The 27,500-nt window shown below is 50.5% G+C and overlaps 1 protein-coding gene across 3 annotated transcripts in view; it reads right to left on the reverse strand.

Annotated features, from left to right (window-relative positions):
• The window catches only part of bcar1 (BCAR1 scaffold protein, Cas family member), a 79,508-nt gene that overhangs the window by 19,034 nt on the left and 32,974 nt on the right, over positions 1–27,500 (reverse strand). The window contains exons 1-2 of one of the 3 annotated variants that reach the window (XM_048256821.1): positions 17,939–18,255; positions 7,335–8,096 (exon numbers count right to left, since the gene is read on the reverse strand). In XM_048256821.1, coding sequence (XP_048112778.1) covers positions 7,335–8,096; positions 17,939–17,950 — 774 coding nt within the window. In that variant the 5' untranslated portion in view covers positions 17,951–18,255. Of the gene's footprint in view, positions 1–7,334; positions 8,097–17,938; positions 18,256–27,500 lie in introns of those variants that run through there. The other 2 variants (XM_048256819.1, XM_048256820.1) reach the window with 2 other exon arrangements.

Below are 27,500 nucleotides of genomic sequence, written 5' to 3' on the forward strand. Positions count from 1 at the left end.
CAGATAAAAGGGAACAAAAGGAGCAATAGAAAGAGAAAAAGAAAGATGAGAAACAGAGAAACGGAGACAGAGAGAGAGAGGAAGAGAGAGAGAGAGTGAGACAGAGAGAGTGACCTCTTTCTGCTGCTTCTGATTTACTGAAGCTGAGAGCCCTGCTGCCCGGCCAGCCTGAGCAGCCTCCTCCTGAGCCTGAGCCGTAGCCTGAGCAAGGCCGTCTGGAGCCCACCGATGAGTCCCGGAGGCAGGGCATCCGCAGCGGGCGGAGGTGCTTTCTCCGATGATCAATGACCCTTTCAGCCTGAAAGCCCGTGTGTGTGTGTGTGTGTGTGTGTGCAAGGGGCTGCCTGCAGGGTGGTAGCCAGATGGGCACCCTCAGTATGGAAGCCTACTGGTCGCTGGCACTGACCCAGAGCCACTTCACTGACTGTTCCGGCTCATGTTCTACCCCCCCTTTCCAACCTCCAAAAGTTGGCACCCATCAGAGGAGGAGGTGGGTTTTGGATGCCATGTGAGAGAAAAGCAAGAAAGCTAATAAGCTTCCACTGAGACCAGCTGTGTGCCATCAAGAAAGTGTGGTTCGTGCTCCTTGAAGTAGTGAAAGCAATCAGCATATGATACACATACACACACACACACACACATGCACACACACAAAACCACCTTACTCTCCATTTGAACCACTGTGTTCCTTTGAGTATGGCAAAACCTCACAACAACAACAGCAGTAGGCAGAGGCTTGTGTCCCTCTCATCATGACAACGTCTCCACAACGTCTCTGCAACGTTCATCTGACATTCTTCCAACACCGGTTGAATGCAAGCCTCTGAAAGTGTTGCTGATGCAACACTGAGACAACACTCTTGCAACGTTTCCCTGATCTTCCGCCAGCATTTCGGCAGTGGCACATCCTCACCGCGTCTCTGTAAGATCTCTGGAGCAGCATGGGGGCGGCGGGGCGCGGTGGGGAAAGCAGTGTGGCCGCGCCATGGCCATCACTATCTGCTCCAGCGCGCGCAACGCAGCGCAGCGCAGCCATGTGCTGCAGCCAATGAATGGGGCCCTTTTTAGACACACACACAATGCAGCAGCAGCAGCAGCAATTAGGCCCCGAGACAGTCTCTTCTCGTCTCGCTCACACACACACACACACACACACACACACACACACACACACCCTGGAGGAGCCCCGAGCCTAAGACACACACTCTCTATATGCTGCACAGCTCTTCATTACGACATGTTATGCCCCCCGATGAAGACCCAGAGAGAGAGGGAGAAAGAGAAAGAGAGGGAGAGAGAGAAAGAAAAGAGAGAGACAGACTGATCACAGAGAGGAAAAGGGCTGAAAAGAAAAGGCACAAATGGGATTTAAAAGGCGGGGAACGACAATGCAGGGCTCTATGGGAGGAACTATCGGGAATCCTAAAAAAAAAGCTCAGAGTGTTCTCCCCCGGCCTGCCTGTGCGTGCCGCGCAGTGGAGGGAGTAGAGGGAGGCACCTGGCCTGAGGGGTGGAGGAGCAGAAAGGGTGGAGGAATGAATGGAAGAGAGGAGAAGAAGAGGAGGAGGGTGAGGAGAGGATGAGGAGGGAGAGGAGGACTGCTGAGGAATGCTGTGGGAAGAGCAGCACAGATCTGGAGATTACAGGCTCAGGAGGGAAGAGCCGCAGAAGCCACACTGCCTGCCTGGGCCTCAGATCTGCTCCAGTCCCCACAGAGCACAGCAAAGCACAGCAGTGCAGGGCAGAGGAGCAGAGAGGAGCAGAACAGAGAGGAGCAGGGAGGAGGAGAGAGGAGCAGCGGAGAGAGGAGCAGTGGAGAGAGGAGCAGAGGAGAGAGGAAGAGAGAGGAGCAGTGGAGAGAGGAGCAGAGGAGAGAGGAAGAGAGAGGAGCAGTGGAGAGAGGAGCAGTGAGAGGAGCAGAGGGAGAGAGGAAGAGAGAGGAGCAGTGGAGAGAGGAGCAGAGGAGAGAGGAAGAGAGAGGAGCAGTGGAGAGAGGAGCAGAGGAGAAAGGAAGAGAGAGGAGCAGTGGAGAGAGGAAGAGAGAGGAGCAGTGGGAGAGAGGAGCAGAGGAGAGAGGAAGAGAGAGGAGCAGTGGAGAGAGGAGCAGAGGAGAGAGGAAGAGAGAGGAGCAGTGGAGAGAGGAGGAGAGAGGAGCAGTGCGCTGGCTGCCCATGCGCTTCAAATGAGCTGCCCCACTAGGTTTGGAATGGATATCAACAACACACAGATATGCTACATTCACATACACACACAGAAAGGAATGCATGCATGATGAAACCGCTGTGAGTAGATGAAGCCTTACTGGTACAGAGGTGAGGCTAAGACATCACTGACTGCGGCAGCAATAAAGTTTTGTGTGTGAGTGTGAGTGTGTCTGAGAGTGTGTGGATTAAATGGGGGTTGGCAGCAGTAAGACACAACTTTTGTTTTCCCTCCCTTTCAGTTCCTCTGCAAAGTCTCCCAGTCTATACCCTACAGACCCACCTACCTCCCCATCCAACCCCCCTCTACACCAAACAAACCTGCCTGTTCCCGCAGATAAGCTTCCCCCAAGCCCCAGCCCCAGCCTCCCCTCCCCTCGTCACCGGGCCTCCTCTGCCAGCTCAGGTGAGCGGCTGGCCAGCATCTTCAAAGGCCCCAGAGATTACCCATTTACTTTCAGGGCAGGAAGGCGGAAGCAGTGGAGGGTAAAAAAAACAGGAGAAGCTTCAGAAGAAAAGAAAAACAGAAAGAGAAAGACACTCCAGAGGAATCTCAACCAACCCAACCCAACCCTACCCAACCCAACCCAACCCAACCGCACACTACCCTCACCACCTCTCCTCCCCTCGGCTCCTTATCAGCACTCTTTGCTCCCTGAAACACCTCAACACACCTGAGAGAGGGGCATTAGTGGCTGCGGGTGATAAGGCAGGCTTAGATCTGCCCGGTTCCACTCCTGGGGTAGGTAGAGAGGAGGGGGGTAACTGGGTTCAAACAGGCCGCACCTGGCTGCACTGCAGTGTGCTGTACACCTCCAGCCATGAGCTCAGAGAGCACCAGCGATCAACACAGAGATAGGAACTGCAGGCTTAGGAAGTAGTGTCTAATGGTTCTTATGGTAGGTACTTAGTATCACTAAGAATGTCTTTTCTCTTCTTCTTTTAGCTAACTAAAATTGTAACTGACTCATTGCAGATCAGTTGACTTGGTGCACCAGTGGAGCAAGCATATGTTTTTGTAACTTGACTAGATTTTTGTTTTACCACACTTGCAGTTCAATGTGGGCCTCACCAATGACTTTGACTCATCTAAGAGAGATAGTCAGGTCATTTTGTATGTCTACCTAGGTGTTTACCTCAACAGGTCAAAGTACAGCTTAAGCCGCTGGGTAAACAGTGAAAGGTTAATGCTTAAGCTGAGCTCCAGTGAGCAGCTCGTCAGTGCTATCAGGCCCACGCGTGCTAGGAAATAGCCATTAACACTGCAGAGGAGGGTCACATCCTATGCTAATGGCCATGCTAATTAAATGGGCATTCAAAGCTGACTCAGGGGTCTAGAATGGAATACACACACACACACACACACACACACACACACACACACACACACACACACACTTGCTTGATTGAGAGTCTTTGTGGCTTAGTTCAGGGAGAATATTAGATTCCAGACATACATACATCCTACTGAAGCACTGATGGAGGAGTCTCTTGCAGAGGAGGGGACCCGTGGTCAGTCTCCTCTCTCTGTTTGTCCCTCCTCCTGACAGTGGTGATCTGTTGCCATGGTTTTAGAGCGAGGCAGGCTCTGTGTGCTTTTGGGCGGTTGGCTGGAATACCAATGCAGTCTAAAAAGATTAAGCCACCAACACAAAAACACTCATTTGGCCAGAGCAAAATGAGCCCCGGAGTCCTCCGAGAGAAAGAGAAAGAGAGAGAGAGAGAGAGAGGGGGAAGAATGAGACTAAAAGAGAAGGGAGAAAGGAGAAAGTGACTGAATTGGAAAGGAGGGTAGAATGGAGAGAGAGAGGCCATAGTACTCTGTGAGTGAGGAGAAAGAGAAAAGAAGGGAGGGAGAGAGGGAAGAGACTGGCACAGTGACGAGATTGTGACACAAAAAGAAGGGCTGGACGGGCAGAATGCAAGACTTGGGGTGGCTGGACAGCAGAATGGGGGAATGAGATAATTAGAGAGGGTCTGCAGAAGAGCATTCCACAACCCCCCCCCCCCCCAAAAAACATACACACACACTTGGAGGCGTGTGGCGGGGCTTTGAGTGGCGCGTGCCACCGCACCCTCCTAAACCGCCCCTTTGATGTCGGCCCAATCACAGTTGTTCCAGCTGCCGCCTCCCGTGGCCTCGGCCGGCTGTAATCAGCCCCCCGCACGGCACGCGCCCCTCGACTGCCCCAGGATGGACACTCAGCCCTGGGCACAGCTGAGGGGGATCAGGGCCCCAGCCCCCCCGCGTCCCTTCAAAGACGCCAGCATGCAGGGGGGGTCTCGCCGTACCATGGTGCTGTTGTCACAGGCCCTTTCACTGCCGCATCCAACTGCTGCCCATCTATCTGGGGTTTCTGTGTGTGTGGGTGTGCGTGTGTGTGTGTGTGTAGCACTGTCGCTACTACGGCTCATACATCTAACTGAGATGACGCACAGGAGTGACGCACAGGACGTCTCTGTGGGGATCTGTGTATGTGTGTGTGTGTGTGTGTGTGTGTGTCTGTGTGTGTGTGAGAGAGAGAGATTTCTGCTACTGTAGCAGTATTACATGTTAGTACTCACAATCCTGCATTTGTATTTGTGCTGAATGCATATGAATGAGCTCTTAAGGCTTGCTTTTCTCCTGTCTGGGGCTAGAAAAGGCTACGGGAATTTTCAGCTTTTCCATATGAATGCATGCGCTGTGTTGTGTGGTGTGTGTGTGTGTGTGTGTGTACACATGCAGTATGTGTGTGTGCGTCTCTTCTCAGCAGGAACTCCTTATCTCAGGAGAGACTGGCAGGGGAGAAATCTGTGTGTGTGTGTGTGAGAGTGTGTACCACAGTGTGAGTGATTGCGTGTGTGTGTGTGTGTGTGTGTGTTTGTGTGTGCCTGTGTGTGTATGTGTAAGTGCATATCTGTGTGCATGTGTGTATCATGCACGGACACAAGGACGACCGATAACAACAGAGGACAATCAGAGGAAAAATACAAAGAATCAACAGCAGTGGCCTGACTAACACCGAAGGGAGAATAACCACGTAGCTAAACAAAAACCCAGCGCTGCCTATCTTCCTCCACACACAGTCCTGAAGGGCTACACTCCAACAGTGCCACTAACACTAAAACCCACAGAGCCCTAATCAACAGCAGCAGCAGCAATCGAATTCCAATCATTTATATGTCTAGAATTATTGCCATGGCGATTACCGCCATTTCCCCGTGTGAATACGCAGGGGATCGTGAGAACGTGGGGCCGGGAGCTGGGAGTGACCTCGTATGTATCATCACAGGAACGGGCGTGATCATGAGACAGCGGTGACTCATGACCTGTGCGAGACAGGCCTGAACGATCCCTCTCCACTAACCCAGCCCAGCCCTGACCTCAGGGGGACTTGCCAGACCCAGTCAAGACCTCTGGCCTCTTCTTATCTCTCTTTTTCTCCTTTTCTCTCTCTTTTCCTCATCCACTCGCAGATGGTGGGTGTTCTTGTGTTTTCTTTGGTCTTATCCACACCAGTCAACACTGATAAGTGGTCAATGTGTGTTTGTTTTCTATTAGTAAATGACTGATTGCATGGCGATCTTCCATCCTCCACTCATCCCTCACTAGAGGGGTGGAATGGACTGTGGTGAGAGCTGTGTGGGCCAGGCCTTTTGCAGGGCACAGGGGTCACTGTGTGCGTGTGTGTGTGTGTGTGTGTGTGGAGGGGGTGTTTGGAGACAGTAGATGGCCCCCTGCAGTTTCACTGTCTGTTCTTATGACCCTTGCGTCTCTGTCCCATCTTGTCTTGTACTCACCAGCTTGCCAGCGACCCTTTGTGACCTCAGAACAATCTAGAACCTTCCTGAAACATTCTAAAGCCTACTCACCATTTGCCCCGCAGTGACACACTGACTGAGGCAGGGAGAGATATAGGGACACTGAGAAGAATGGCCATGGTAAACACTCAGCCAAGGGGATCCTCTCTCTCTGTGTGTGTGTGTGTGTGTGTGTGTGTTTGTGTGGTGTGTATGTATCTTTGAGTGCCCCTAAGTGAACACGTGTGCATGTACAGGGGAAGGGGGACACAGCTGTACCTCTCTGCCCCCCATGCCCCCATCATCACACTTCATTTGGCCCTGCCAGCGCTCCTACTCCTGCATATGGCAGAGTGCGCTAAGCCTGGCCCCCGGCTCCCCCGCCACTCCCAGGGGGGAGGGGGATGGACGACGTGGACCCTGCCTGGCGCCTGGTGCCCAAATGCGCTTAACCTGGACCCGGTGGCCCACAGCAGCGGTAGCAGCAGAAGCAGCAACAGCCTCCGGCAGCACAGCAGAAACGCTGACTCACCCCAATCCCCCAAACACACACACACACACTGAAGACCCCCACCTCCCCCAATCCCTGCTGCACTCTGCGGCACTACTGAATTATTTATGTGAAAGCACCGCACGCCTCTCCTCCTCCTCCTCCTCTTCCTCCTCTCCTTTCTCCTCCCTGTCTATTATCCCAGCAGCTCTCTCTCTCCTCTCTCTCTCTCTCTCTCTCTGGCTGCTGGCTTGTTTACAGTGACACTGTTACACTCATACGAACGTGTCCACGTTCTTGCGCTTTTTTCCCCACAGTTTGATCTTTCTCTTGTTACTGCCATTTGAAGCCAGACGAGACACCTCGAGTCGGACTCGTACTCTTCCGTCATCGCTCCGCCAAGAGACGTGTGATGAGAATCGGAGAGTAGCTGAACAGGAGATGTTAAGTGCACAGTTGGGATGAGTTGTACTTTCTTAGTCACGGCCGCACACAGAGAGGGAATGAGATGAATGAAGGAGACGCTGGAAATATCTCAGCGGCGAGGCTATTTTCAGCCATGACACACCACAAGCATAAACACTAAGGAGACTGCACTTGTGTGAGTCTATGCGTCTAGGTTTGGGACTTTGTGTATGTGGGTGAATGTGTGTGTGTGCGTGTGTGTGTGTGTGTGTGTGTGTGTGTGTGTGTGTGTGTGTGTGTGTAGAAACTCTCTTCCTCTTCTTTCACCCCCTGTGACTGATTATTATTCCACAACGCTGCATGTCTATAGGTGTGTGAGTGTGTGTGTGTGTGTGTGTGTGTGTGTGTGTCTTCTGAATGTAAGTGTACGCACACATTTCTAAATGGACTCTTACCTTCCCCAGGGGCTTGGAGGGGTCCCAGTTCCTCTTCTCCACCGAGGGGGGGATCTGGTAGATGTCCTGAGTCGAGTTCATGGAAGGGGGCACCTGATAAATGTCCTGCCCTTTGCCTGGCCCCCCGGCCGATGGGGGCACCTGGTAAATGTCCTGCCCCATGCCCTGACCCACGGCCGACAGGGGCACCTGGTAGATATCCTGCTGCCCCAGCCCGCCCATGGACGGGGGCACCTGGTAGATGTCCTTGCCCGAGTACTGCGGGTGGGCGCCTTGTTTCTGGGCCAGCATGGGGGCCTTGGGGGGGGCCTGGGGGCCCAGGGGCACCTGGTAGACGCTGGAGAGTGCCGGCTTGCCGTGGTTGGGTGGGAGCATGTAGATGCTGTCTGTGTTGGTGGGGGCGGCCTGGGAGGAGGAGTAGGCGGGGTGCATGGCCGTGTACTGGGAGCCCGGCGGGGGTTTGGCGTAGGCCTGGGCGGGTAAGCCCAGCTGGTTGAGCCCCCCTGGGCCGGCTTGTGACGTGGGCATGGCCGGCTGCTGCTGCCCGCCCTGCACTGGCTGCTGCTGCTTGTCATACATGCCCACCAGGATCTTGAGGCGGTTGCCGGGGACGATGCCCTGGCGCCCATGCAGCGAGCAGAGCCACCATCCATCCAGGCCTTGCGTGTCGCGCTCCAGCACCGTCATTATGTCCCCCTTACGGAAGGACAGCTCGTCTGGAGACTCCGCCACATTGTCGTAGAGGGCCTTGGCTAGAACATTCTGGAAAGGAGAACAAGAGAGAGTGGGGGATCATTAACACGGAGCTCTTCATGCAACCAGGCACACACAATGTACGGTCAGGCAAGAACAGGGTGTCAATGTGAAGTCCTGCCAACCAACACACACACACACAGTGTCTTCGCACACATTTCATTTGGACCGAGCATATTTGTTTTTGGTGGCAGCCCAGTATTCAGAGTCAATGACCACTCCTGACCCCTGAGGTGAACTGAAGGGTGTGTGAGTGCATGCTGGGGTAAAGGCCTGTGTCAGAGTGGACCAGCACGGACTCTCCAGGCCTGACAGGGTACTGTAAAAAGCCCTCCATGAGCCAGTGGCCCACACGCACTACAGTACACAGGCTCCATCTGCACTGAACACACAGAGACGCCCACAATCACAGGTCCAGGCTGACGCAAGAGCAAATATTTGCCCTCCCCCTCCTCCCAGGCCTCACCTCCCTCTGTTCTCTTCTCTTCCTCCCTCTTTCTCTCGCTCTGGCCTGCCATAAGAGAGTGGTAGTGGCTGGCGCTAGGCCAGCTCCCATTGGCCGGGACCCTCTAAGCACCCCTTAATGAAGTGCACTCACCCTGTGCCACTCGATCACACTGTGTGTGTGTGTGTGTGTGTGTGTGTGTGTGTGTGTGTGTGGGCTCCCAACATGAATGGTCTCCTCTCACCTCATGTCATGTTATTCCCAGAGTTGGTTAGTAGACTAAGACTACAGAAAATAAGTGTCAAGAAGGCTTGAGACTCTTCTCTCCCTCTCTTGCTCGGCCTCTGTATCACTCCTTTCCCAGTGCCTCTCTTTCCCAAACCACCCGTTGAGTGCTGGACTATCTCCTCGAGCGCCTTGGCTCTGCTCCAAGTGGGGCAGTGTGATGGGGTGGAACAGGGGCTCAGGCCTCTCATCTCTGACCCACGGAGATTCTCTCTCTCTCTCTCTCTCTCTCTTTCTATCTCAGCCTGATACTGCCCTTCTGCCCTGCCCCCTGCACCCCCTGTTCCCCCTGCTCCATGCCTGGGTACAGATAGGCCATCGCTGGGCCATGGAGCTGAAGATTGGGGCCTGGCCTGGGGTCTCGCACCGCTTAGAGGAGGGCGAAAGCTGCGGAGGAAAGGGATTGGTTCACAGTGGGATCGTTAGCCCACATTCAGTCAGGATAGTGTAGCTTCAAAACACACACACACACTCACACACAGATACCTAAAATACTCCACCACAGAAGGCTGATGGTCTCTGCCATATTTGTTGGAAGTGTTTGCTCTATTTCACACTTGCACACAGAACCCGGAGCTGGGGCATTTGAGAGCACGGGCCATTTGCTCTCTCTCACACACAGCTCTCCATTATTTATACTACCCAGTTCTCCACCAGTCTTCACGCTCAAAAACAAGGGTGTCTCAGTCACGCCAGACACCGGTCCCAGTCCCAGGCCCAGTATCACAGCAAATCCGTGTGTGTGTGTGTGTGTGTGTGTGTGTGTATGCCCAGCCGGGCCGAGACTGAGTTCATCCCTGTCTGTGTGTGTTTTTTAAGTGTCTGAGAGCAGCAGCTACATGATGAATGCTGTGTTTGTGCAGAGGCACAGGAATAGAGAGAAGCAAAAGAGGGAGAGAGTGAGGGAGGGAGAGAGAGAGAAAAGAAAGAGAGAGAGGGAGGCCTCAGTGACTTGAAGAATGCTGTGCTTGTGTAGACGGAGGGGACAGTCATTCGGTTGTATGTGTATGTGTGTGTGTGTGTGTGTTTCATGCCAGGCCTAAAGAGGCTTGTGCTTTACACGGTTCTGCACAATAGCGCCTGAGAGGCTCGGCGGCTGTTAGCAGCTGTCTGCGATGTCGCCATGGAGGCTCTGAACACACACACACACACACAGTCACACACATACACACCACACACACACACACACACACACACACACAGTCACACACTCATGCACACACACACATACACACGCACACACACACACACACACACACACACACACCATGCATCTACATACAACTCACAAAAATACATGATTTATAAAAACAAAAAGGACCACTACTCAGATAAACAGTTTCATCAAGAGATCATTATCCATACAGGCAATGGATATGTATTTGTCTCACTCACACAAGTTCTGAAAATAATGTAAATCACTGGTTTCTGATGTCATATGGTATTTCCTGTTCCATGTTCCTTTGTCTCCTTCTCTTGTAATGGCATTTCCTGCGTGTCAGAATGTACGAGGGGGCCTGCCCTGCTGACATCACAAAGGCTAAGAAGTGAACTTTGCCTTCTAGAACAGAAAGTAGTTCAATCCTCTGCTTGCAGAGCTCTCTCTCTCCCTCCCTCCCTCTTTCTCTCTCTCTCTCTCTCTATTTCTCACTCCCACACAATCCACTCTTTCTAAAGTTCCCTCTCTCTCTCTCACTCGTCCGAGTCCTCAGAAACTGGAAGTGTTTGTAGAGTGATTCATATGCGGTTCTGATTAGGAGTGAGTGAATGACTTGATGACTGTGATTTGAATCTCTTACGCAAAGGAATGCCCAATCTCGAGCACACTCACTCCCTCAAAAATACTCTGAGAACTACATGGCTCAGAGACAAAAAAAAGCAGCTCTTTCTATGGGCACACACAAACCAGTCAAATGTATTCTTCAACTTCATCTCCAGATGATTGTGCTATTTCTTATCTCTGATAAGCAACTGCTTAGTTTTGCCGTGACGTTACCGAGTCATGGAAGTAACAGCCGACAAATTCCAAATGTTTTTTAATGCTGACACAGGCAGACATGACTTTCCCAAGCCCAGGACCACCACTGTGGCAATCCCCCGGTCAAAACCTTTCCCTTGCGCCCCTCGAGCCAGGAGCAGACGGAGTCTGACGCCAGACTTTATTATCTCACACCAGAAGAAAGGGGGAAGAGAATAAAGAGGCGCACAGAAAGACAGAGAGAGAGAGAGAGAGAGAAAAAGAGAGGAGAGGGGGAAGAAAGGGAAATTCATCATCGCTGGACTAAAAGTTCATCCATTTGCATTTAAAAGGGTCACGGAAGCTCGAGAGGGGGCTTAGGAGGCCACAAGGAGCATGGAGTTAACTCAGAGCCAAAACAGAGGGAGAGAGAGAGAAAGAAGAGAGAGAGAGAGAGAGAGAGAGAGAGAGAGAGAAGAGAGACGGGCAGAGATAGAGAGAGAGAAGGGAGGGGGGGAAAGAGGGGTTTCCACAGGATGGGGGAGAGGAAGAGAGGGATGCAGGGGAGCTGGGAGAGGGAAGGAAAGGGCCGTGGTGGCTCATTCAGACGGGAGCGCTGGCCAGGAAGTAATGTGGCAGCTGGTGCAGCGAGCGCCGCACAGACAGGTCAATGGACGGGAAGACACGCACTGTGTGTGTGTGTGTGTGTGTGTGTGTGTCTGAGAACATGAGTGAGAGCGTGTGTATTAAGAGTGTGTGTAACTATGTATGGGTGTATGCATTTTTGTGTGTGTGTGTGTGTGTGTGTGTGTGTATGTATGTGTACATGCACTGAGGAGTGGTGGTTGGGGTTATGGCTTTTGTTTTCTGCCTTTTCATGAATGCACAAGACAAACTCTAGTTAAGTCCTAGGAGGGGTGCATGTGTGTGTGTGTGTTTTGTGTGTGTGTGTGTGTGTGTGTGTGTGTGCGCATGTTTTGTGTGCACATTCGACCCAAGGCCAAGAGGGTGGGGGCCTGCACGACTCTTGTTTCTTCTCTTAGCAGCCACAAAGGCAGGGAGGTGGCAGTAAGTCATTTTAGGGACAGACGGTGTTGTTTTATGTCTGAGCCATTGTACTTTTCCTCCCTCTCCCTTTGTTCTGTCCTCGGCCGCCACGGCCACTCTCCGGCACAAACCAAACACCCCCGCCGACTCCACCGTCAAAAGTTTTTTTACGAGTTCAAAACAGATGGACGCCCCGGCGAAGCCACGGCAGACACTGTTACTGAAATAACATGAAAGCACCTGAGTCTGCCCAAACAAAACGGCCTTGGCCCGAAAGGTAAATGTTTCGGTCCATCTTTGTGTTGTTTAGACTTGAAGGAAGTACGTTGTGTCTGTTCCGTAGGCTAAGGGGGAGAGCGTACATCCCCTTCTATGAGCACCCAATGCAACAGCACACACTAATAATGAGAGCACAGTCAGTCTGTACAAGGAAAGTTCCAGCAAGTTCAATATTTTGCTGAGGCGATAAAAGTTTTCCCAGGAAAGTAGACACACAAACACATAAGCACACACACACACACACACACACACACACACACACACACACACACACACACACACACACACATAAACTCCTTCATGGGCAGTCTTTCGAAGTTGGGTCCTGAACATCTATTCTTTCAAGGTCACAAAAGTAACACAAAAAAGATGCACCACAGAACTTGTTTTTGTGTCCATTTACAGAGCAAAGGGAAATAAATAGAAGGGTTTATAGCATTTTTGTCCACGGTCCACAGCGTGACTACAGTAGCTTGTTTCCCTGCGGTGATTAATTGTGCTTAACGGGATCCGCGCATAGCGGAGCACAGCGGAGCAGACGGGCTATCAGACAGTGAGATCAGTCGGAGCTGTCATCGTGCAGACGCTAACGGGAGGGACCGGGAAAGGCGGGCCAACGTGACTCAGCCCCAACTGGCACTCATGTTGTTTTGAACGTAAACAGCGTCTGCAATCTGTTACACACACACACACACACACACACACACACACACAGACGCAGATACACAGACAACTCTTAGAAGCACTGACAAATACACTTGTACAGGGAGTTTCTGTGAAAGCTTAAGACCAGGTCCTTCTTAAATCCCATGACAGAAACTGGAGGCCAACCACAAACCAGAGCACTCCACCAAAACCAGAATTTGGTAACACAAACAAACCTGGATACCATCATAACTGTGAGATGACAACTGAGCAAAGTAAACTCCAATCTACACTGGAATCTCCATACCAGTGTTTGTGTGTGCAGTAAAAAGCACTATCCTCAGGGTCTGACTTTTTCAACCAAACCATTGTCAACAACATGTGTGGAATGGACAGCAGGCCAACAAGACGAAACATGTACGCGAGAGAGAGAGAGACAGAGAGAGAGAGAGAGAGAGAGAGAGAGAGATGGCAGATAGAGAGAGACAGAGAGAAGGAGAGGGGAGATGGCAGAGAGACAGAGAGAGAAAGAGAGAGAGAGAGAGAGGGAGCAAGAGAGGTGGACTTTATACTGTCAACTTCTGAGGCAGCAATGCTACTTATAGAAATCTAATTTAGGACCCCTTGAATGGTGGAGTGGGGTTCTGTATATGTGAACAAGTGTTTGGTGTGGGATAGAAAGAGTTTGAGTGGAATAATGAGACAGAGAGAGAGAGAGAGAGATAGAAACACTCCCTTTGGCATTCCCTTTTCAAGTCTAGACCCATCTCCCATTTGCTGGGCTGTCAGCGTCCCACTTACCGTGACATTCCACAGCCTGTCTGCACCTCTCTAGTTACCTCACATTCCACAGGTGGCCCAACACCACTCCTATCCCCCTTTACGACCTTACAACCCACTGTACAGCCCACGCCACCTACAACTCCTGCAAACACACACACACACACACACATGTACTTCTATAAAGCTCACTGTACAACACACACCATCTACATGAGTCAACATTCCAGAAGAGACACTTCATCTTCACTCACTGCCCAATACTAGTTGATCATCAACCAGTGACTGATATTACTGCCTATCAGAGCATAGAATTGCAGTTAACAGTGAGTGGAGTGAATCATTACAAAGGCAGAGGAAAACAAACAGCACACTTATAGCCTTCAGCCTGCCCATCCTTTTTCCTGCCATACGACATTGCAACACCTCTGGTTAGCAGAGGTAAAAAAAAACATCTCTGGGCTCAGCACTGGAGCGCTGCCATTTTCTACCGGGCTGGGTTTACTGGTGGAGCTGAGCCCAGTGCCAAGGAAAGCACATTATGACAATATGCCCTGCATGCTTCCAGGCCAGGTTTATACAGCAAGGGGTCACCTCCACGGAGACGATAAGGACTTGGTAAGAGATAACAAAACAGCGCTCCGCTCGGGGTTCAGGCAACTGCTTGTGCTCGCATACCAAGAGCTCCATCTCCTCATGTCCCTCAGAGAAGAGAGAAACAGCCCTCATCACTGCCAAACCCATGCACAGGGTCCTCCCCCTTGCCCAGTAATATATCCAAAAATTACAGCCTGCGATAGGGCTGCAAGCTCGCTCGCTTCCAGAATGGTGCGCAACGTCATTGTGACCTCAGACCAGAATTCCAGTGGTCCGGCGTGAATGACGAGGCCAGAAATCGGAGAAGCGACCCAAGGATTTCTGCCTGTCTGGAAAAAGCAGACAATCAGTGTGCACACATACAGTACGGAGAACATGGAGTTCTCAGAGGGAGAGAAGGAGAGGGCCTCGTGATCATGGCCACCAGGCCAAATGGGGTTTGGCTGGATATGGCGAGGTCACATTTGTCTTATGAGCGCCGTCCCTCAAAATGGAGCTCATTCCGCTTCATTCCGCGATGCTCAGCACATTAGCGGCGTCATGAGTGCGCACTCCACCTCCGATATTCAATAACATCAGATTCTATTGTTTTGACCACAACCTCGCACATCACCGCTGAACCCGTCCGCCGCAGCTGTGTTGATTACCATTCAGTTCTATTTCTGTCGGCCCCGCTCAATGGAATCCATTGCCTACCGAATGCTTGCCAGGTACAATGTTGGGGCACAGGTGTGCGTGGGCAGGTGCCAGGGTTTGCCCAAGTTGAGCGAGCGCTCTCTATCAGCACTGAGGCTGGAGCGGCTCATCCCAACCAACCTCCTCCTTCCTCCGTCTCCCTCCCTCACTCCGCTGCACCTTCCCCGCCCCGGTGACTTTGTCGACATCAAAAAGCCGATGCGCTAATACGACCGGACAGAAACGACTGCCTACCCGCTCCGCGCTAACCCACGCCCCCGCTGAGCTGGGCCCCGAGCAGGCGTGTGACCGCGGCCAGGCAGCACTCTGATCTCTTCCCCTTATCTGCCAAAGCCTCCGTCTCAATCTCAGAGTCTATCCCCGCCTCAGATTGGCACAATTATCCCTAACAATAGGCAGGTGCCTCAGGGGAAAGAGAAGAGAGAGAGAGAGAAAGAGAGAGAGAGAAAGAGAGAGAGAGGAGAGAGCGGTCTGACGGCAACTAGGAGCGGTAGCTGAAACTCATGCCCCGAGGCTGTGGGCTTTGCTGGGGAGATAGCGCTGGCGTAGCATGGCGTCTGGAGGTGCTTCAGGCTGGATGGCTGCTCCACTATGTTTAAGGGATTAGGAGTGATAGCAGCGAAGCCACAGGCGCAAAAAAAATAAAATAAATGAAACAGCAACTACTGTTGTCGAAACCTGCAGTCTGGCAGCTTCGGGGAGAGGAGGGTGAGAGTGTGACATTACTCAAGGTTCAGCAGTTCTAAAAACACCTCCAGAGCTCGGTCGGCCGCAGAGGAGACACACTCACAGACGTCATGTTACAGGTCATATTTACATGATTAAACATGGCAGCCTGGCCGACAGAATACTTATTACGTGCGTGAGCTACATTACAGTACTTAAGGATGTTGGGCTGGCTGTCTGTGCAGCTTAACATAACTTTTAGCACTCTGTGTAAGCTGGTGGTCCTATTACGGTCAATTCAGTGTTTTAAGTTAGTGTGTGCAAATAGGTCACACACTCATTTGTTATTCACGCACCCTACCTGTGTCATGACTGACCCACCCTGAGTAAAGGTGCTGTGTGCTCCATCCTGACTCACCCATGCATGACCTCTCCATTACTCCACATGACATTCCACTATGACCCTCTCCATTACTTCACATGACATTCCACTATGACCCTCTCTCCATCTCTAATCTCTTCCAGTGAATGGGTGCTGTGCTGTGGGACTGGGCTGTGTGTGTGTGTGTGTGTGTGTGTGCTGTTATACCCCATGTAGACCCCCCCAGTGGGCACTGTGAGAAGGCTGCTGGAGCAGGAATTCCCCTCCTGGCAAGAGCCATCAGGGGCCCGTGAGTCAGGGATGAGTCAGGGTATTCACGCTGGGGGGCCACAGGACCTCGGACATACAGCCCAGCTCTTCTCTCCCTCTCTCTCTCTCTCTTCCCTGGGCTGAGCCTGAGCTAAAGCCTGGGCTTTCTCTCTCCCTCTCGCTCTGTGCCCCTCTTGGAGGACCCCCTTGCTAGGCAGGCAGCGTGAGCCACTGTGTGTTTACTTTAGTCTGTGTGAATCACGGCGGGCCCCGCTGCTCAGCCCCAGCTAAAAACAGCTCAGCCAGACCGGAGAGTCACTCACTCGGAGGGCCAGTGGTGGCTAATTATCTTACGTAGCTTCACGAGGTGGACTGGGGATATTTAAAGAGATTACTGGGTAGAATTAGGGACGAGTCACTCTATGGATTCACAAATGTTTGACAAAAAAAACCTCGAGTGATTATACACTGAAGCACTGACTTAAATTTTTATTTAAAACTTCACAAACAACTTCAACATGCACATCAACTTAGACTAAGAAGCCTAAAGCTCTCAAGCACTCACAATCAAATAACTGTCACCGCTGCCTCAATGAGTCAAAATCAAGACAGAGAGGGGGAAAACAACCCTGAATGTGGATGTCACACGCGTGGGTTTTGTTGATTCAGTAATTGCCGGCCTGTCCCAATACGCACCATGGCAGCAGCTGAGGGGAATCTCCCACCTCACTCCAGGGGGTTCAGTCCTGGAGCTGAGAAACGCTGTCCGCTGTCAGCCGGAAATGCAGCCCAGCCTCGCAACATTTAAATACCAAAGCCCAAGCAAAGCTACCCACACACACAAACACACAGGACTACGAGCTGACAAAATGCCAGCACATTCAAACAATGGCAATGAGCAGAGAGCATGCTGGTTGCTAGAGCTTTGAGCAGCCACTCTTTCAATCTCTCTGTTTCTCCCTCTCTCCTTTTCTCTCTGTCTTCTTGTTTCTTTCCCTCTCTCACAGTCTTCCTCTCTTTCTCCCTCTCTTTATTTCTCTTTTTCTCCCTCTTTCTTTCTTTCTTTCTCTCTCGTTCTGCTCCCACCATAAAACCTTAATCTTTCAACTTTTTCCTGACTCAGCAGAGGCAGCACAGCGCCGAAGCTCCATGGCTCTCTCTCTCTCTTTCTCTCTCTCTCTCTCTCTTTCTCTCTCTCTCTAGCTCTACTCATCCTGTTCCAAACACTCTCCCGCTTTTCACTCTGTCTCCACAAAAAGACTCACTCTTTATGCTCACAGAAGGAAAAAAAGAAAGGCACTGAAAAAAATACACCTAAAAATCCCTGAGACAGCCACCTCACACAGCAGGTCTGGCACAGAGAGAGAGAGAGAAAGAAAGAGAGAGAGAGAAAGAGAGAGAGAATACACTCCTTACCTCTTCATTTCATTACTGTTTTTACCTCTAAATATGTTGGGCCTGACACAGCACAAGAGGCTCTTTCATTCAGATATGAAAGCACACAAACACTCACGCTAAACACACAAACGTGCAGTCTCAACATACATACAAACACACACACACACACACACACACACACACCTTCAAAAAGCTGGTCAAACTCTGTCTGTCTCATACACAAAAGGTTAAAATGAAAAGAAACCCAGTTAATGTTAACCCTGGTTGTTTTCCTTCAGTTCCTCTATCTTCTCTTTACCTAGTCACTCTCACAGCTGAGGCATTTAGCAAAGCCAAGTCTGACCGTTCACACAGCAACGAGAACAGCAAACACACACACACACACACACACACACACACACACTGACTCACAGTCACTCACTCACCAGATAATTCATTTTCGGCCCCCTTCGGAGAGTTGCTGTGACTCCAGAGGAGAGTTAACGGCCCGTTATCTGGCCAAGGAAACAGTCCCTGCAACCGGCCACCTCGAGTTAAAGTTCCTTGTTGTCTCCGTAGCCAGAAGTGGAGGAAAAAAAAGAGGCGAATGGCACAGATCCTAACACATTCTCCAGCTCCGTGATCTCACAGGGCAAGAATGAGAGTGTCCCATGCACTTCTCCCTCTCTCTCTCTCTGCGCACGTCTGTCCTAAGCTCTTTCTCCGACTCCCTTTCTCCCTCCCTTCCCTCGCTCTCCATAGCCAAAGCAAGAGAGGGAGGGAGGGAGGGAAGAATGCCCAGTAACCCGACACCCTCCTAGTTCCTTCTCAATCCGGACGTTCTCACTTGGGGAAGCTGATTGGCTGAAGGAGCTCTTCTTATGCTAATGAGTGCTGGCTTCTCTCTCGCCCCTGCCTGTGAGGAATGTTTAGTGTGCCTCTGTTCGGACCTCAGAGGGACACACACACACACACACACACACACACACACACACGCACTTATTTTTTGCAGTTTCTTTTCTCTTCTTGCCCCTTACACACTAACACACACCTCCCCCATCTACTTTTCTATGAGACATGCATATTCTTTGTCTTTTTTTTTCTCTCTCTCTCTCTCTCTCTCTCTCTCTCTCTCTTTGGCTGTCTGCTTGTAGTGAGAAATTGGTTTCTTTTCTTTGTAGCTCCAGTAACTAGAGGAATCACTAAATGAACATAGTGCTTACAAAAGTATTCACACTCTTGACCAATACTGATGAGGAAATGGGTGAGACATATACACGCTTGTATGTTTAATGAAGGGAATGCAAGGGAATGCACTTATCACATTAACAGAGATGCAAAACTCTATATTGAGTTCTTAAATAAATCAAACCAAACTGCACCCATTGTCTGAGTCAGTGTCTAGGGTTGTATGAGGCAGCTTTAGTTGTGGATATGAGTGCCACAGTCATATGAGGACCACAGTTTGTGTGTCTCACGAGAGAGAGAGAGAGCTCACACACAGTATGTGTGTCTCACAAGAGAGAGAGAGAGCTCACACACTTGTGCCTACACAGGCTGTGACATCACAGTCCTAGCTGTTCACACAGCAGTGACACGGTCAAGAGGTCAAATTAGGGGCCAGCTCTGTCATCAATACTCTTGCTTATAGGGATGCCATCTAGAGTGCTAACAACACACACACACACACACACAAATACATAAATACACTTTATATACATGCACACATGCTCCTTACACACACATACCTACACACACACACACACACACACACACACCACAGTAGGCTTCAAGGCAGAACTTGATCATGAGACACAGACTCCGTTCTCTTGACCACACCACGACACAAAGGCCAGAGTCCGCCTCCATGTTGTTTTTTATAGAAGACTCAGTGCCACTCTAAGAGGCTGGAGACCCCCATGTTGGCAAGAGTTGTGCGAGGTGGACAGACGTGGGATACTCTCTCTCTCACACACACAGCTGACATCGTCTCATGAGCCCGCCGCCATGGCTGATACAGAAGGCGGCACTGTCAGGCGTCAGGGGCACCAATTCACTGAAGGGGAGGGCCAGTATTAAGTGCGCACCGCTGGTGTCACATCAAAAAGTCCCCCCCCCCTCCCACCATCCCCACCCTGATTTAATGCGCCTTGGGATTTTTGGAGCGCTTATCTTGACACAGCGACGGTCTTTTCAGGGCTGGGGGAGGCAGTGGTGGAGACGGGGCGCCGGGTCTGGTCTCCATGGAGACTGCGCTGCTCATCCACTCACGCCATGAGGCACTTTCAGAAGATGGATTCCAGTGGTTCCACGAGTCTCAGACATTAAGAAACACACACACACACACACACACACACACACACACACACACACACACACACAAGGACCAGTACAGCTACCAATAATGCACACACACAGACATAAACACACATTCAGACACACAAATCAAATTAGTGTGTTTCTGCTCCATCTCAGGGGAACACTAAGACTGTCACACACATTCTCTCGCACTGAGATCACAGCTGTCAATTACCGTAGGGCTGGTGTCACCATGGAGATTATTCCATCGCGTCAGGCACCATTTCAATTAGCGCCCCCTCCCGCTCATCAGCTAATGAACCCACCCCACCCCCAGTCACTCACTCACACACACACACACACACACACACACACACACTCCCAACGGAGTGCCTCACAAATCAGAGCCCCACCACTTGACGGGTGAGTAGGGAGAGGGGTAGCGGGGGAGGGACACTGATCCTAAATGACACGCGCGTCAGGGCTGAACCAAGCTTCCACGGCTACTGGGAACACCCAATTCCCCACAATACAGATGGTAGATCCCAGTGAATGTCTCATACAACACCAAACTGCAGTCCACTTTGGAATGCGTGTGACAGAGATAGGGCCGCACCAGATCATGGTCAGGTCTGGATTGGCTCCCAAGAAGTCTGCTATCTCGCTACCTCGCTCTGTGACAGCCAATGTACAGCATGCCTCCCAATGCAAGTCTATGGGAGTCTTCAGTTTACAGAGTGATGAAACTGTAACTAAATCCTAAGTAGATCCTAACTCCTGGCCTTTCTGTGGGCACACGGATAGCGATGAGAAGCTCTGCCACACTGTCCTGCTGTCAGGGGTGAGTGGGTCCGTGTGGGGCGGGGTTGGGATCGGCCCAAACACTGGTTCTATTGTGTGAGCATGAGGCTGGCAGTGGTCCTGGTCCAATGGCGCATGCATTCTTTCACACCTACACACTGCCCGAGCCTGACCCATTCTGACCAAAGGCTCTGCAGTCCCGTGCCCCGACCAGTGGACCAAACACCCACTCACGGTTGCACCGACCCGGCCGCTTTCGTCATAGGGACATTCAGCACATGCCTGACAACACTAGTCCCCCTCTCCCCTCTCTCTTCCCTCTCCGGGTCCGCTCTGTAGAACAGGCCCGACATTGAGGACCACAGATGTGGCTCAGTCACTCCGAGTGTTAATATGGAAATCCCATTTCCTTCTGAATCGAGGTTGGGACGTGTCTTTTTTCCCCCCTCCATATTTCTTTAATCTTTTTTCTGTCTTTCTTTCTTTCTGTCTTTCTTTCTTTCGTTCTTTTCGCTGCCGGTCAGAAGTCATTTAGAGCTGAAAAACATGTCTAGGCAGAATTTCCTTCTTTGGTCAGATTGAACAGATTGAATTGAGGGCTGCAAACACCTGCAGGCTCCAGACGTCACATGACATTTGAGGTAGCACTCTCACAAAGGATGGGCGTTTTTTTTTCACTAATGTTTTTCTTGAATAAAGAAACAAGAATAAATATACAGTTATTTGAATCATTCTCAAACACATCTTAGACAGCCTACAGGATGGTAAACAACGACAAAATGTACCCCCAAAACAAGGTTTAAATGCAGTGGTTGAGTAATTCATGTCATGTCAGTGACAAATACTGAAACTCTAACATACAATCTGTAATGAACTATTTTCCATCTGTATGTTGTCTCACATTATGCATTCCTTTTTACAGACTACCCAACACTGATGTGATGAGAATCGAAACTCTGACTCAGAGCCCTTACAACCCTGGATTGAGCTCAGTGAAGAATGATGTCATATAAAACAAGTACATTAACTGATTAATCCACTATATCCATCACTATAGACTGTATGCCTGTGTGTCTTTGCACCACACATTCACTCAATCATTCCCCTGTACATCTGAAACATAACCCACATCCCTCCAGGGGACACTCACCCCCACAGTCAGATTTCCCAGTCGAGATGGAACAGATGATGCCGACGTCCTTACAATGTGAGGTTTTATGTCCTTGGTTAAAGGGGCCATTTAAGGTGCCGCACCAGCGATGGTAATTCGGGGTTAATTAGTTCGGTCCTGATGACTATAATTAAAGCAAACCTCCCATGGCCTATTCCATACTCATATACACATCACAACCATTCATAGTGTGCAGGGCATCCGGTATAGTGTGTGTGTGTGTGTGTGTGTGTGTGTGTGTGTGTGTGCTTTGGTCTGTTGTGACTTCATGCAGGGGGCTGTGCGAACCAAAACAATGCACATCCTTGTGCTCTTTCATATCCGTGCCTCCAGCCAAAAGCGGCTTTGATGGACAGAGAAATAAAGAGTCTCTTCTCTGGGTCGCCTCTCTGATCCTCGACCCTACTGAGCAGCCTGTCACTAAGGCCTTTTAAGACCACTTAGAGAGCAACAAAGCTCTCCACTACATGCAGACTAACATGCTGCAAACAGACGGACGCGAGTGCACACACAGACACAGGCATCTCACCAGCATTTTCATACAAGCACGCTTCACGCATATGCACCAGATCTCACAAATTCTCACAAGCGAACAGGCATGCTGACCACACACAGAAACTGGCAAATGCACACGCACGCACGCACACACACACACGCATTATGCTCAGATATAAACACGCCTTGAACGCTTCCAGCAGAAAGTCTTCTCTCACAGGATGCTGCACCAGAGGTTTCAGAGGGCCCTGACTTATCTCACAGACTTGCAGACTGGCAGTTTGCCCAAAGCCCACTGGAGCTGCCCCCCCCCAACTGCTCCAGGATCCCTGCACCCCCCCTCCTTCCCCCTGTGATAGTGGATAAGACCCCTCTCTTCTCTATCTGGTGTGGAGACAGGAAAAAACAAGGCGCTTCCCCGCTCCCATTAAGGAAGAAAGAATGGTTGTGTGAGTGTTTACAAACCCATCCCCTGGAGTAATGGGATTGATGGAGCTCGGTCAACCTTCATTTCCATAGATAATTGCATTTGTTTATTTGCCTATTTCAAATTTCTCAGATTTTCATTTACTTTCTTATCGGTGAGACGCGCTAATGCGCTGGGATGATTAAAACCCACAAAGCGCATCTTCCTTTTGTGTGTGAACGTGTGTGTGTGTGTGTGTATGTGTGTGGATATTGTTTAGCTTAACAGGTCTGACTCTTCCTCAGCAAAGGCAGCCTTATCTGCTGTGGCGTCTCTGCTAATTCTCATCTCCTGGCCTCACCATCGTGGGCAGACTGGCATTAATGAGACAGGAAGCTAATAGCATTATCAGGGGCGCGGCGCTGCCACTGTAGGATGGGAGCTGATTGTGTTCTCAGGGATGAGACTGGAGTTACTCCTCGCCAATCCCTGAGGAGCAATGACACTGTGAGCATCTGAGCGTATACGTGCATAATAAACTCTGTGTGTAAGTGTGTGTGTGTGTGTGTGTGTGTGTGTGTGTGCATTTTTCTCAGAGAGACAGGTGGGCTGCACAGGAAGTGCCTCCCAGGCACTGCCACCAAGGCAAGATTTTCTTGCCTTGTTATTCCCCTAATCTCTTTGGCAGTGTGTCCTGTAATGTGTGAGCCTCAGAATGACCTGGTGGTACTGGTCAGTGGAGCTTCTGTGGCAGGCGTGTGTGTGTGTGTGTGGGGGGTTTGGTGGGCCTACAGAGACTTCAGTGACAAACGACACTGCTGACCTCCCATTGATACGGCAGACGGAACGCACAGGTCACAGTATTGTTCTCCCTCATATCATCTCACAAAGCCGCAGGCAATCCCAAACACACAAACTAACAACAAACAAAAAAACACACACACACACACACACACACACACACACTCATGCTCGCTGAAATAATTGCACCAAGCTAAACACGCACAGAGTGAGAAACACAAACACACACACAACAGTTCTCAGGTCCCCTCCCCCCCTCCGGCTCTGTGGAATGCTGGAATGCGGGGCTAACTCCACCATCATTTCCAGGAAGAGGAGCCTTGTTCCTATGGGCAGGGCTGTGATACAGGGTGACCCTATGGGAGCTGAATCACTCTTTAAACACGCAGCTTCAGAGTACCTGAACCAACAGGCTCTAATTACCTAACTCCGCAGCGCGAGAAAACCTGGGATGAGACTAGGCTGCTGCATTCCTCCGGGATTTCAACTCTCTCTCTCTCCTTCTGGCAGTGCAGTGTGTTGTGCTCTGAGAGATTACTTCAGCAGAAGGAGGTGGAGGGAGTGGATGGACTCTGCAGCTCTTTCAGCCGTGTTTTCAGAAGAGCCACCAGCACATGACAGTGACAGTGCACATTCTAGTCGCATTAGAATCTCCAGGCGTATGATTCACACAGGATATGGCTAGACCGTCACTCGTATTTAGTCAAGTCAGATTCATTCATTGTGAAGGAGATTTCATCATTGATTATCAGCTGTGAAATTGGTCAGACCAAACATACCTGGGGGCAGCCGTGGCCTACTGGTTAGCACTTCGGACTTGTAACTGGAGGGTTGCTCCGAACCCCGACCAGTAGGCACGGCTGAAGTGCCCTTGAGCAAGGCACCTAACCCCTCACTGCTCCCTGAGCGCCGCTGTTGTTGCAGGCAGCTCACTGCGCTGGGATTAGTGTGTGCTTCACCTCACTGTGTGTTCACTGTGTGCTGAGTGTGTTTCACTAATTCACGGATTGGGATAAATGCAGAGACCAAATTTCCCAATTTTTTGATCTCAAGAGTATATATTTTTTGATCTCAAGAGTATATATACATATACCTACTTATACTTACCTGAGGTTTCCCTGGAAACTGACCACCACATACGTAGTGAGACTACTAGAAACGGGCAATAGACTTAAAACAAAATCACAACATTTCATGATATTTTTGGGGATAACGAATGTATATGACGATATGAAAATAGAAGGCAAGACGTAGTACCATTCACCACTATCTTTTTTGCCAGATCAAAGTCAGTCCTGAGGGCCATGCAAACACAAACACAGATCCAAAACAATAAAACCTACTCCTAACCATCAGCAACGAGTAACTCTTCTTCCTTGCCTACGCTTTAAACCATCCCCCATGCTTGCTCTCATTCTACAAATAACTGCCTACATTGTGGCACTCATGTAAACATGTTATCAACTACTGTATATTGCTGATATCACGGGATGGCAATTTCATATCATAGGGAGGAATTGTACTATGATAGTCCACTGTGGTAGGCTATATCATGGACAACATCCATAAAGGTCTCCTGGACATCCTCAGAACCTATTGTGTTTGTGTGTGTGTGTGTGTGTGTGTGTGTGTGTGTGTGTGTGTGTGTGTGTGTGTGTCTGTGTATGTGTGTGTGCATCAAGCCTTTGCCCCACATCTCTGGAGACGCCCTACCCCAGAAAAGTATCGGGGTGTGATGGCAACCTCTGTTTCTGACAGGTCATCAGTAACCACAGCCTAATGTGATCTCATTACAATCCTCAGGAAACTGTGACCACCACTTAATTTGATCTCGTTAGTCAAACTCAGTCGTTCGTAACTGACCAATCGCCGAGTGTGCGTGCAGAGGTGCGCGTTACAGTGTCAGAGAGCGAATGACAGCGAGCTGATGGAGTCGGTGTTTACAGAAGAGGAGGACGTCGGTCTGTCAGTCCCATTCACTGAGGGGTTGTTTTGGAGCATTTGTTTTTGCAGTCGTGAGGGAAAACACATTGTCTCCGCACAGACACAGGAAAGCGGGAGGTTGTGGCGCCCTGAGAATCCTCGTTGCTGTGTGTGCATGGCTCTGCTGCACGACCATGACGGGCGAGTGACAGCTAATGAAAAACAGTGTGACATTTCGGGTCAGGGGTCAAAGTTCAATGGGGAGTTCTGATTTTGTGGCGTTTCATATTTCTGCGGCTCTGGCTGCGTGCCACATTCCTCACCCCCCACCCGCCCCTGCACCCTCCTCTTTTGCCTCATCCAGGCCAATCAGAGGTCAGCTCTGCCAAGAGTGGCTGCATTTGATTGGTGGAGAGCTGAACTATGCTGGCTAATTAAACGTACTAGCTGCATTCTTGGCATTGACACTCAATGCAGATCTCTGCTGATCCAGCCATCTTATAATCTCCATCTAGCAACCCAGCAACCTCAAATTTGGCTTTCCCACTAGAGCAAAATGCAACACTTTAAGAAGCTGTGCCAAGGCTGAAGACTTCTGAATGTGGTCGATGCTGAGGGAAAAATACAGTCAGTTTGTATAACAGGGAAGGGCTCAAAGCCTATAAAGGGACATACATAATTATATAACGTAATTACATAAGAACATAATTATATCATATATCTTACTTCTCACATCTTATCATTACCATCTGCATCTAGGAATTTCCTGTCTTATTGTATTGAGGTTGTGTGCTAGAAAGCTGGGTATAATTACAGTAAAGCCCAGTATGTGGATGAGGCTTAGGGACCTACCCTTAAAGTGGATGAAACAACACTGTTCCACTGCTCCAGGAAGCCGACAGGCCCTAAGACTAACATGGAAGCATTATCATAGATCAGGTTTCACTCAAACATCTGAGCAATGCCACAGCAATAAGCTACCGCTAATGGAATCGAACAGGAAGGAAACTGAATCTCCGCTGGCCAATGGAGATGTATCCCAGCAGAGTGGCCGAGCTGAGCAGAGCAGAACTGCTGGACTCTGCTGCCGCTGCGTTCCCTTTCATAAATGGGAATTCCTAGTCCGGCATTCATTTCCGCTGACGCATTCCGCCTGGGCTCTGGAGGCCTGGGGAGAACTTTGTGGAGGGGAAACAGAAGTCTTGCTTTGAGTTCTATATCTGTCTGTCCCTCATTCTTCTCTGTGTGCAAGAGGCTAAGGGGCAGAGGGCGGTCAAGCACCCTCATTCCCCTCCAGTCCCCCCAAGAGAAGCAAACCCTCCCTGGGGAAGAAGTGAAGTGTGAGTGTGTGTGTGTATGTGTGTGTGAGTGTGTGTGTGTGTGTTGGGAGGCAGAGGGGCCGACGTGCATCAATCAGCTCAGTGAGATACAGTGCCAGTGGGGTCAGGGCACTGGTACAGGGCAGTGAAATACGACCCATTCATCAGGGTGTGGAATGTCAGTGAGAATTGGGGGGTGGGGGGTGGGATGCTGTCGCTGCCGTCTTGCCCCCCTTTTCCACCCTACAAACCAGACTGAGATCTGGTGTTTTACACCCGCCGGATGGAGGCAGATGGGAGAGCCTCTTTTAGCCTACCCTCCTCCCCCTTCAGACACATCTACATATACACACACACACACATTTTCCCCACCCCGCCTCATTGACTAGCTGCCCTCTGTGGATGACATCATCGTAAATGCCAATTTGCAGGTCACAGGGGTCGCCACAGTACTGGCATTTCCATTTGGGTGCTGTGTGTAAGGCCTCTGAGCGTCTCCAGGCCCCAGGGCTTTGGGGGGAGGTGGAGAGGAGAGGGATGAGGGGGTGGAGGCCAATGCCTATATGCCACCGCCAGGCTCTTTGACGCATTGCATGTGCTATTTACACTCATCCAGATACTCCACACACACACACACACACACACACACACACACACACACACACACACACACACACACACACACACACGGTCACTGGACACACACGGTGTGTCATGGTCCTCCATCCCTTTGTGCTATATCTCAAAGCCGTGAGACACATCGGTGGCTAGCAACTCATTAGTGCATCCTGAAG

The sequence above is a fragment of the Alosa alosa genome, chromosome 11, assembly GCF_017589495.1.
Source record: "Alosa alosa isolate M-15738 ecotype Scorff River chromosome 11, AALO_Geno_1.1, whole genome shotgun sequence".
NCBI classification, from domain to species: Eukaryota; Metazoa; Chordata; class Actinopteri; order Clupeiformes; family Clupeidae; genus Alosa; species Alosa alosa.